General features: G+C 37.3%; 1 protein-coding gene across 5 annotated transcripts in view; it reads left to right on the top strand.

Annotated features, from left to right (window-relative positions):
* The window catches only part of nck1a (NCK adaptor protein 1a), a 59,925-nt gene that overhangs the window by 33,586 nt on the left and 14,139 nt on the right, over positions 1-12,200 (top strand). For 4 of the 5 annotated variants that reach the window (XM_015361189.2, XM_006637700.3, XM_015361190.2 and 1 more), the window contains one exon: positions 1,341-1,584. In XM_015361189.2, the coding sequence (XP_015216675.1) occupies positions 1,359-1,584 (226 nt within the window). In that variant the 5' untranslated portion in view covers positions 1,341-1,358. Of the gene's footprint in view, positions 1-1,340; positions 1,585-6,586; positions 6,783-12,200 lie in introns of those variants that run through there. The other variant, XM_015361192.2, reaches the window with a different exon arrangement.

The raw sequence follows: 12,200 nt of genomic DNA on the forward strand, positions 1-12,200 counted from the left end.
AACAGATCTTTTTCCCACACTCCTAGATGGAGGGAGCCTGCCCCCTATCAGTCCCCCTTACCTGGTGTGGTGAGAAAGTGCTTCTCAGGTTTAGAAGAGACCCCCCTCCCTCCACCCATGGGTGCTGTGGGAGATCTCCCTTGCTGACAGGACAGCGTAGCGACATTGACTTCCTGGGGGCAGTGCAATATCAGTGTGTTTTAAAAGCAACTCTGTTATGGACTCGGAGGACTTTCTGCAAAATTCACAAAGAAATGTATAAAATTAAGTTTGGGCTAAGGGCTCTGATGTTTGCTTCTTAAATCCCAGTTTGCTATTAAGTTGGGGACCTCCACAGACACTAAGTTGGTTGTGCACGGCCCTTAAGACTTGAGTTGTAGAGTTTATATTTGTATCTTTCTGTACTGGGATCCAGATGTTAGATGACGTGTTTCCTTGTACTGTTTCTCAGTCCAACTGTTTTACTTTTTAAAACCGATTTTGTTAAAAATCAGCACTTTCTAGAGGTTGTGAAGACTCACTATAAATCTCATGTAATTTTCCCTTTTGTCTTTTTTATGACCTGGAACAATATGTACTTTCAGTGTTGGAGCTGTGTGGCATTAATTTATCAAGTACCAATCCCCCATTTATATCAGAATTTGTGTTGTAGAGGCTTTAATAATCATTTTTGTAGGTTTTGCAACTTAAAGGTTGGAGTTAACAATATGCAATTTGTGAGGTTATGTACAGCAATTATGTCTTTAATATCCCGTTGCACAGTCATCTGAATAAGTCATTTTGTGTCTCTTGCTAAATGTATTGTTCGTCTGACTTAAACCTTCATTCATTTTTATACCATTGCTTTTATCAGGTAGATGTTGTGAATTATGTATAGCTTCCTAGTTTGGTCAGATTATATCCCTGGAAGTAGTTGTGGTTTATACTCCAAGTACATCTACCAGATTTCAGCACTGAGCACTGCAATTTCAAAACTGCAATTTATGTAGTCTACATATGTTTATACCAGCCCAGTCTGTATTATTTGTACTTTTAACTTTTGACTTAATTAACCAATTATACTTTTGTGCAAATAGCACCATCTAATGGCCATGTAAGTGCATTGCACTCTAGTGCTTTGTGTATTATTATAATTACTGTGACACCTGAAGAAGGCTCCACGGCCGAAACGTTGTGTTCTCTCTCTTCTTTTTTTCAGCATGGAATAAACCTATTACTTGTTCCTTATTATAATTACTTATTATTATGATGCATTATTGGTGTGTTATCCTCACATGGATTAATTATTGTCATTTATAATATAAAATATTATCTTTAATATGTTCTATATCCTTTTCCAGTGCTGAGGCCGGTCAAAGATGACGGAAGAGGTGATTGTCATCGCCAAGTTTGACTACACTGCACAACAGGACCAGGAACTGGACATAAAAAAGAATGAGAGGCTCTGGCTTCTGGACGATTCCAAATCTTGGTGGCGAGTACGAAACGCAACAAACAAAACGGGCTTTGTGCCTTCCAACTACGTAGAACGGAAGAATAACGCAAGGAAAGGTTCCATCGTGAAGAACCTGAAGGACACTTTAGGTAAGCCCAGCTCTTTTAAATATTAGATAGATAATACTTTATTGATCCCGAACGGAAATTGATGTGTTACAGCAGCCCAAGACAAGCCCAAAAAAACCAGACATCAGGATAGACGAAAAATTAGAATACGTACAGTAATACAAAATAAATATAAAATAAAATAAGTACATAGGTGTGTGCAAAATATGATCATAGTCACTGTAAAAACAATAAAATATGTGCAAAATGTACATAGGTATATACAGATTGAGTGTCCAAAAAGTACAATGGAGTAACATGCTGTCTATAGACGAGCAGATGAAGGGCTAACAGTCCTAGCCTAGGGCAGCGTTATACACCCTGACAGCCGCCGGGAGGAAAGACCTGCGGAAACATTCCCTTGAACACCAAAGCTGGAGCAGTCTGTTGCTAAAAGTGCTCTGCTTCCCAATAACAGCCTATGTTACAAACATGAACCAGCTCTCCCATTTTCCACATGTAACTACTGTAAGAAACTAAGAGCTTGCTCAAACCAGGTAGGCTTGTAGCTCATCTTGTTGGATTTCTAGTAGCTGAGGTAACAGTGTAGAATATTTTCTACAGTATTTTATTAATGCATCCCTGACTGGTAGCTTCAGTAACTTAAACTGTTAGGACTAGAAGTACTGTTCCAAAATAAATATATATTATACTTGTTTGAACAACTGCATTTCATTTTTTTAAGTTTTATTTTCATAGTCCTGTTTTTGCAGTTTATCAAATTCTCTGCAGATCTTTCTTGCCTTTTAAAAATGTAGCTGTCATGATGTCTCATGGCTTTTTTTCGAAAGAGCCTGCTGTGTCAGAAACTCATGGTACTTCTTGGTTTTTATAATTTTGTGGTTGAGAGCCTCTACTTCTAAATTAAGGAAAGGAAATTTCATAATTTCAGTTGTTGAAGCATTCTTTTGCATTTCTTTAACTTCAGATCCTTTTTTGTAGTTTCATGTAGTCTTTCTCTGCCATTCAGAAGTGTTTTAAGTCTAATTTAAGATGTTTCCCTATTTGTGGTCTGATAATTTTGTCTGCTTTCAGTTTTGCAAATCATCATTGTAATTTTTTAATTCAGCAAATCTTTTGTTCAAAAGAGAATTCAAATTTGTTTTTGTTTAACTTGTGCTTAATTTTGCTTATGTAAATGTAATTTTGCTTTAGATTGTGAATTATTTTTTAATTTTAAACAAGGGACTGGCAGTGTCTAGCTGCAAAGGAACAAGCAGAGGTTAATTCTGAAAAGTAAAAAAAAAAAACATTTTCTTGTCTTAGTAATTATCCACAGTCCACTGTACAGATGAAAAAAATCAATTATTGTCTTTGAGGGGGGAAGAAACTCTACAAATACAGTGAAGTTTTTCTTTTTAAATAAATGAGCCAGTACAGCATTTACAGTATTGTACTTTTCAGCGCAAGATGAATATTGTGAAAAAACAGTCTCTGTGTGGTTTTCTAGATTTAGGCGACAGTTGTTTATTTTTGAGGCCAGTTAAGCTGTAGCTCAATGATCAGATGATCTAATACGGGAAGATCATCTTGAGGTATGCAGATATGAGGTTGCACTTCAAAGAGATTTCAATTGCTGTGCAAGTCCATAGCACTTGAAGGGACTGGCTGTAGTCAGCTGCCACATATGGTCCTGTACTGAGTGGACTTTGTGTCCTCCTGTAAAGACATTCTGAAGACGAACCTTTGCTTAGGTAAGGCAAGCTCATTATTATTAATTATGATCAGTTTCTCTCTGATTATTTGTAAGGTATTACATAAGAATTAGGTGCATTGCTTTTTTCTTTTTTTGCTTGCTACAAATACAGACATTTTATGTAATCTTCACTATGAGTGTTGCTTTTTCTTTGTGCATTTATTTTGCTCCTTTCAACTTTTTAGACTTTCACAGCTTTTATTCTCTGCTTTGGAGTGAAAAGTTCAGAAAACTCAACTTGGGCACTTAACTTCCTCCTTGTTTAAACATTTTATCCAAGTGTTGTGCATTACGACAGTTGCGTCCTTGGAGATAAAAGTTCGAATCTTGTGCTCGTTTTAAGAATTATTTATATGTTTCTTCAGGCAAAGTAGATGTTTTAGTTGTGGCTGTGATTTATATGTGTTAAATCTTCAAAATGCTTTTTGAGTTAAAAAAACTTCCAGAACAAGAAAAAAAAAACGCCAACTTGCTCTAAAGCCCTGAAATAGACTCACAGATGCATGGATGACATAGAGGCTTGTTCCAGCCAAAGCAGGAATCTGCTTGTCCATGATTATTTGGTATTTGAACTCTGATGGATGACACTTTTTTCCTCGGCTCCGGGACACTTACAGGTAAGCCCCCTGGCAATAAATCATCTGCCACTGTGGAGGAACGTCAGTGAGATCATCGCAGAGGGAGCTGGAAAGAATGTTTGTGTAATTTAGCCACCAGCGTTGAACTGTGAAAACAAACGTTTTAGCAAGAGCAGCCCCTTCCTGTAGCTTACAAAGGATCTGTCTGTTAACCTGTGATGTGCTCATAATTAGTGCTGTTCTAGCCACTCTTCTGTCAGTTTCCAATAGGTGTAAATTGTAATTCCTGGAGGGAAAATGATACCGTCAGAAAATAAAAAATGATGGAAATGTTAGGAACGTATTGCAAATGAACTTATTGGTTTTTGTCATTTCTGCATTGTTCTCATTCGAAACGGTATGTCATCATATAACATAACGGTTGTTTTTTGATGCCTCTTTTATCACTTCAATTTTCATTTGTTTGGAATTTCTTTGTTCTCACAGCCATTGAAACTGTAGATGTGATTTGTTATGTTCTTGTCTTGGACTTGCTTTTACCTACAAAATACATAAATAACAATTTGAGATCTTGGAAAATGAAGCTTCCTGTTCTGTTTTCGTATTAGGGAGCGGTCAGTTACATTAATTTGGTCAGTTTCTGGTCTTGTACTGCGAATGAATTGTTTTATCAAAGAGAAGGCTTTGTTTTGATAGTGACTACATACACTGTTGCATTAATTGCAAAGAGAAGTGGCTGTTTAGGGCAGTGCAGCATGCTTTTAAGCCTGTAATGCGCACTTTTGAGTGCTGCACAGTAGTTTTAATGCTTTCCTGTTGGCTTTCTGAGCTCGGGGTGGGGGGGAGGGGGTGTTTAAGGCTTCCTTTCATTCAGGCGGTCAATCAGAAGAATGAGATACACCATTCAAAAAGAAGCTTCCAGAAGTTAAACAATGGTGGTGTTTTTCTTTTACTTCAGAATATGCCTAAAGATTGCAAGCCTGCAGGGCCGTATGCTTTTGTGTTTAGCTTCCTGCAGTTTGTCTTTAGGAGGTAGACTACATTCCACAAACATCTCATTCCACTGTGCACCTGAAATGTGGATTGGAAAGCTGTAATGAGGTAAGGAGATGCTCAACCCCCCCCGAACAAACAGGTGTAGGGGTGATGCTCAACAGCTTGCCACAGGAAAGTGACTAATAGTCATCTTCCAAGCTGCCTAATATACTAAACTACTCTTCTGTGCAGCAGTGTTACCTGTTTGGATACCCTCAGGAAATCCTGCTCTTGTTTGGTCTTCTCTACAGACAATCATCTTTTAACAGTCCTCCAAAATTACACACTAGGTGAGGTTACAGCTGTCTTCTGTGAGGCAGATATGCAGAGCAGCATTTCGTTTTCAAAACAACTGGATTGTGTTCGTAAAAAGGAACTCTATTTTTGAAAAACAACTTGAGAGGAATCTTTTTTTTTTTAAAGTCCAGTAAAAGGAAAGAGGCCTTCACATACTGTATATGTCGATACATAGATTTGGACATTGGGAGTGACACCATCTGCACTGACGTTGCTTTGTGTTTTTGCAATACCTGTATCACATTTTCTTAGGTTTCTAAGTGCTTGCCATGAACACTGTTAATCATTGACAGAGATGGATTTCTGTGTTGTATCAGTTTTTATTATTTACGTCACTGCTAACAGATGAGCACAGGGTTAGGCTTGTCTTGTTGTCAAAGAAAATTGAAAAGTTCTGGTCCAAGTAGGACCTCTAGGAACAGATTGGGTCATCAGAACTGTTTTTCAAGGAGTAAGAATTTCTTGCTCCCTGACATTTAAACGTGGATGAGATTTTATTTTTTTGAAATGTTAGTGTTTAAGTTGGTTTATACCCCCAACAGCTGACTTGAGGGAGATTAATGTTTTTTTTTTCCCACTGCTTAAGCAGTAAATGGCTGATAACATGGCAGTGATCTGACCAGACTTTGGGTTTTAAGTACTAGTACAGGACTAAAAGAATGACATCATTTTATCACCTTTGGATACAGAAACTCAAATATTAGATTAAATATATAGAGGAGAAGCTCTTTGCTCCAACAAAAACTCAGTCTCCTGACTAAAAGAAAAAAATAAGTTGATGTATTTTGTCACCGTTAGTTTCAAGTAATAAGACAATATAAATTATTGCATTGACATTGCCTGCTAATAATTGTAATAAGAAAAGTCTCAAGATATGCTGGGTAGATTATTCATTCAGTGTGCAAATAATAGATCATTGTTCACGATAGCTAAGCTTAGCAATTACAAGTGTTGCTTCTGATGTAATCCTTGTGCAGATTTGTTTTTAACAAACAGCTGGTCTTATAAAGTGTCTGTAATTGTAGCCAATTACTAAATCAAGCTTAAATCACAAATGACCTTTTGTTAGCATGTTGTTGCTAGGAGTGATGTATTGAGTTAGTTTTTTTAATTCTTTGTTGTAAACTATGTAATGCCCATGTAGAGCAAGCAATGGTGTTGCAATTTATTGTTTCTTGTGTTGGAAACCCCTGTGGAGAAAGAGCATGTTTGTACAGGCAGGTTGATTTGTGAGTAATTTTTTTTTTGTATACATAACGTTTACTCAGAGAAAGGTCGTTTCCAGCTGGTATGCCTGCTCAAAAGGTGAGGAAACTCTGGTTGCTGTGGCAGCACTTCTAAGCCTGGCCTGACAGGTTCGCTTTAGGAGCCTGAAGGAGTGGAGAAGCCAGCAGCTGGAAAGTTTCATGGGAGGCCCTCTGTCCCATTTGCTTGTGCCAGTCACATGTATAGGGTGGGGTGTTTCTCTGTTCAGAGCAGGCGATTGTCAGGAAGTTCTCATGGAATAACGCGCTGCCTTTGGAAGAGAGCAGAGAACAAAATGGATATGACAAACCTCTTTAAACATTTCTTCAGTGAGTCTTGTCCTTTTATTTTGCTCCTCTTTTAGTTTAATTTCTAATCGAAGAAAATAATGAAAATGAACTTGATTTTCACTTGATCGCTGGCTTCTTTTTTCCCCTTCTCTTGAACGTCTTCAAGAATTTCGATTCAGTTCTTTAAATGATAACGGATTCTCATGCTTTAAATGATTGTGTTTGTTCTGTTTTGTCGGACTTTGTGTAAAAGAAACTGAGTGATTTTAGTTTTAAATTAAGTTCAGGCAACGAGTGTTGATCTGAGTCCAGGCTGTTGCTCAAACTTATATTTATATTGGAAGTTTAGAAAATGTGCGTACTGAACAGTAATTACATTTCTGCAGAATTCTGAAAATTTTAACCAAGAGCTAATTTTGAAGTGTTTAAGTTGAGTAAATGCAGTGTTCTGTCGGGAAGTTGGAGAGAGAAATTTCGGGACAGCTACAAACAGTAAGTTTAAAATGATTCCTCAATGTTGTAAATTTACTTTAGTGGGTTGGCTGTACAGTATATTGCAGCCTTTTCTGAAGACTCCTTAGTTGACTGGCACTCTTTTCAAAAACCAGGTTTGCTTGATTGAAATCGCTGATTACCGAGTCGTAATTGCAGTTCTCCTGGCTGCCTTCAGGAAGTTGAGTATGCTTGCACTGGGCTGTGCTAAATCAACGTGTAGTTAAGATACTGTGTATTCTAGGACACCCCCGAGTGGCACTACACGTTTGTGTTGAAATACAAAAGCTGTTATCATTCTAAAGCTTCAGATAAAAGTATTTTAAACAGAATCCATGTATTTAGTGCTGCTAGAGGAAGTTTTATAAATCAAAACAGATTTCTTGCTTTTCCCAAGAGATTTTTAACTGAAGGAAGTGAGGAGGCTGGGGCTGAGGAATCGTGTCTGTGCTTCTCGGCTTTTGCTGATATTTTTAGTGTTTTGATGTAGAATACAGGGAAGGGCGTGAGGGTGTTGTAACTTGGCAGAGAAGAGCATGTGGAATTTCGCAGACAAAAGCAGAGCTTGAAGACATTTTTCTTTTCAACGTGGAAGGGTTAGCGTTTAGGAAACATAAGCCCCCTTTTTTCTCTTTTCCTTTGTTGCAATTTCTGTGAATCTTTAGAGCATTTGACTGGAAAATGCACAAGCCAGATTATTGCATAAAAGGAAATTATGGCTGCCTTTTTTGAAGTGCAGCCAAGCCATTAATTCATTTGCATACTGCAGAAGCCCCTAAAATCCTTTATTTTATGTAAATAGGATAAAATGAACTGTGCAGGTTTACAAAAGAAAACCGAGATGGTTACATCTGTCGTATTTAATCCAGTAATGATCTATTCTCAAATAGCATTCTAGTCCTTCTAGTAAATGGTATTGCTAAGCATTATGATTGCCTTTGAACTTCTTTGTAACATGTACTGTACATTTCAGTAGCTCGTACATTTCAGTAATGAACGTCTAAAAAAACCTCGGCTCACAGTTTCCTGTGAAGGTGCCGAGTGTTTGCCGCCTGGTTAGCCGTGCCTTACTGCGGTAGTTGAATAACGAGTAGCAAAGAATGAAATACTTCATTTACAAAGAAACTAACCCGTGGCGATATTTGTAAGAATATTCATTTTCGTTTTGGTCACCTGAGGTACGAAGAAAAGCCCATTTAACTCGTTTGATAACCAGTAAGTAATTGATTTAAAAATCTAACGCAGCCATCAATTGAAAGACTCCTGGATATCGGCTTCAACAGCATGGCCTGGTAGCTTGTTCCATACTCCTACTAACCTTGGTGTAAAGTATTCCCCCCCTGCTTTCCGTTTTAAATGTGCTTCCTCATAGTTTCCACTTGTGTCCTCTGGTTTGTTCTCGACTGTCGATTCTGAAGAAGTGACTTTGCCAATCATTTTGAGGATCTTGGAATATCTACGGTACATCAGGGCCCATCTGTTTAAAACGTTTTTGTTACCTTAGCCTTTCAGTGTAGGATTATGCATTTCCATCAGCGGATCACTAGATGCCTGCGAGTAAACCCTGCATTTGCACATAATGTGCATCTACAAAATCTTCAGTTTATTCACCTGAACAAGGCACTTCAGTATCAGTCCACACATATTTGTAGGCTGATGCTATAGACTGATGTTGTGTGTGTTTCAAAAAGTTTGATGTGTATGATGTCTTAAGTTGAAATATCTGCCTTTATTTCTGTTCTTACTAAACACCACAGTAACATGGAAGAACTAAGGGACTGCTTTTAATTTTTTTTTACAGTTCCCCCGCAGGTCTCTCTTGCAGCTTCAGAATCCTTTGCAACTTTTGTTGAATGCAGTTAAAACTGTCAAACTCTCAAACTTTCCTTAAAGAAAATGAGTACTTGTCCATTTCTATACCCTTATGAACGTGAGTGTGATCGATTCTTTAACCACAGTATTTTGTTTAAATTCTTCATGGCATGTATTGGAACAGCAGCAGCGTCTGCCAGATCTTTACTATACTAAGACCTGGGACTGTCTCTAAATCCATGGACTCTTAATTGTCATTTTGTGAGATGGGTTTACAGCATTCTGATGAAATGCTGAGCCCTCTGTATGTCCCCAGTGCTTTCATTAGTCCAGTGCTAGTTAAACTGAGTAATTGAATATTGTTTCTTGATTCAGTGCCAGTTTCAAAACAATTGTGGGGTAGTTTTTGCTTGTAAGACTACCTTTCATTTCCCCAGTCCCAGTCTGAGGACAAGGTTACATAATGGAAGATGTCACAGACATTTGAAATGCTACTTTTCATTTGTTGCTTATCATTTTGTTGAACACGAGGAGAGTTTTATACCTACTGACTTGTGTGAATGAAGCTGTTGTGAGCTTAATTGTATTATTTCTAATTAGTTCTGGTGCTTCTAAGGAAATGCTATATACTGTACCTATTTAAATGTGTTTTACAGTATTTGGGACATTGTGAGAAATGTTTACCTCTCGCTGTTAAACCTGATTGGTGTTTCTACATATACAGAGTAATAGGTAATGGATAAACAAGTTCTAAAAAGGCAACACACCCAGTTATTAAATATAACTTTATCATTGAACAGGATATATACCCAGATCACATTTACTCTTTACTCAGGTAGCTTTTGATGTGATGTCATTTGTGAAATAACAGACCTCAGCTGAAGCAGAAAAAAGTGAATGTTTTGGCTGTGTTTACACAGGACTTTTAAACTCCCTGAAAATGGATGTCGGGCTCATTTGAGGTCCTGCAGATAATCTTCTAGCGGTTGCTTTAAATCCAATAACATTCTAACAAAATCTCTTAAGAGAAATGGAAATGGAGAATGTTTTTAAACCTCTTTCACTGCGTTATAAGTAGCTGAATAAAACTGATCAAAAAGTCTGAAGAAGCGATGACAAAATATAGAATTTTGCCTTCAGTGTTTTTCCTAATAGGAATATTCATTTAATATAATTCTCTTTCCCTACATCTTTGTCTGCCTCGAGCGTTTTTGAATTGACCTGCAGTTTCTGATCACCCTGAGGCTAAAGGTGGTTCACGGTTTTAGTTTCCGCTTCAGGTAAAGTTGCACTCTGGGAGACCAGCGGCAGCATTCCTTAGAGACGCGTCTATAAGTAGTGAGACAGCAGGATGTTCCGATACTCAGGAAGTAGCTAATCTCAGAAGTCCTGACTCACATGTTGTAAGAATGGACAGTTCGGAAATTATGGGGAAGTGAGCCAAGATGGGGAGTATTTCAGCTGGCTAAAGGAAATGCAACAATAGCCCTCTTTGCCTGTTCACTTATTGTAACATAAAGTAGAACTTTGGTAAAGAGTGGTGTTGGGATTTTTTGTAACCACAGAAATGTTGAGCGATTTCCTTCAATAAGTATTTTTTTCAGCATTTTTCTCTCATACCTTGAAAAAGAACTAATAAGGTTTATATTATTTGAAGACGAATATAAGGAAGGAATGTTGCAATAGAATAATAGTTGCAACATTTCCCCTTTTCAGGTTATTTTTGCCAAAAAAAAATCCCATAAAGCATTTTGTTCTCTTATCCAGTGTCTGTTTCTCACTCTGGCAAATAAGTGCTAAAGCCTGTTGCAAAACCAGCAGCATGTAAAAAATGGCATTTGGATCTGCTTTTCATTTCAAGGTATTGATTCGGTATTGTTATCAATTCTAATGAACAATACCATGCAAGTTTTCATTCTCATTGGAAAAGACGCTTATGAAAGTTACATCATGTACATCTGTCCATTTCTAGTCAAGTTGGCAAAAGAAAGTTTAAAGATGTAATTCATCCGGCAATGCTGAGGTCATTGCACAACAAATTTAAACCTTGTGTGAAAGGGACTGCATTGTCCACAATCGGAATATTTGAAGCTGGAGAAAAGGGCTTTGAGTGCAAAGAAAATTTGTTATTACCACTGACAAAGCTTGCAACTGAACCATGTAGAGTTTCGTTGCTGAATTATTGTTCAGCTCATACTACTACAGGATTAAACCTTTCTCTAACAGTGAGTTCAGTAGTTGAAGTTTAGCAGAGGTTTCTTTTACAAAGATGATTATCACTCACTAACTATGGACAGACATAAAGCACCTCTTTTCTGAAAACAATTCAAACAATTGGTATCTTCACTAATTCATTTTAATTGAAAAATCCCTAACCCCCACGTAAGTTGCGAGTTGACTGTATACACAATAAATTTTGGATATGTTTTTGTTCATACATGTTGTGGGAATTAATATTTATAAGCTCTTACTGTGTGTAAGCAGAACCAACTAAACAGTTTAACATTTGTGATGTTGTGAGTGTAAATTCATAGTTAGCAGACACAGACAGCTGTTTCACCCTCATATTCACCAGGCAGCCATTGCTAACTTTGACCAGTAATACAGGCCTATATGTTTTACCCTAAGCCTAAAGGGTTTAGCTTTTAATGGTTGTACATTATATACTGTATATACATGTGTGTGTGCACATATACACGTACAGTATATTACATGCAGTTTTTTGTAATCTTTAGTTAAAAATGGATTTTGTGTGCAAATTATGCACAAAAACTGCTACATTAGTTACCAGTAACTTATTTTGTTAAACTGCACTTGCAGGTGACTGGTTACCATTTTGTGAGGCTAATTTATCCTCCTTAATAGTTCAGTTACTAGAATAATGTTTGTAGCTCCTTCTCAGTTTTGAGTTTGCTTTGTGCGATCAGTTGACCAAAAAGTAATATTAAACTGATTATTGTTTTTATTTTACATCAAATAAACCTCTCCTTGAATCTTATCTCACTGGATAAGATTTCAGTCCTGTCTGTTGGGTGTGAAATTTGTTGACATGTAACTTGCATTTTGTGCTTGCAATAGCTGTTGATGTAAAGTGGATATTCTAAACTTTTATCTCCCCCCACAAATGACAGTTTTCTTGCACCACGGAGAGCT

The sequence above is a fragment of the Lepisosteus oculatus genome, chromosome 13, assembly GCF_040954835.1.
Source record: "Lepisosteus oculatus isolate fLepOcu1 chromosome 13, fLepOcu1.hap2, whole genome shotgun sequence".
Lineage (NCBI taxonomy): Eukaryota > Metazoa > Chordata > Actinopteri > Semionotiformes > Lepisosteidae > Lepisosteus > Lepisosteus oculatus.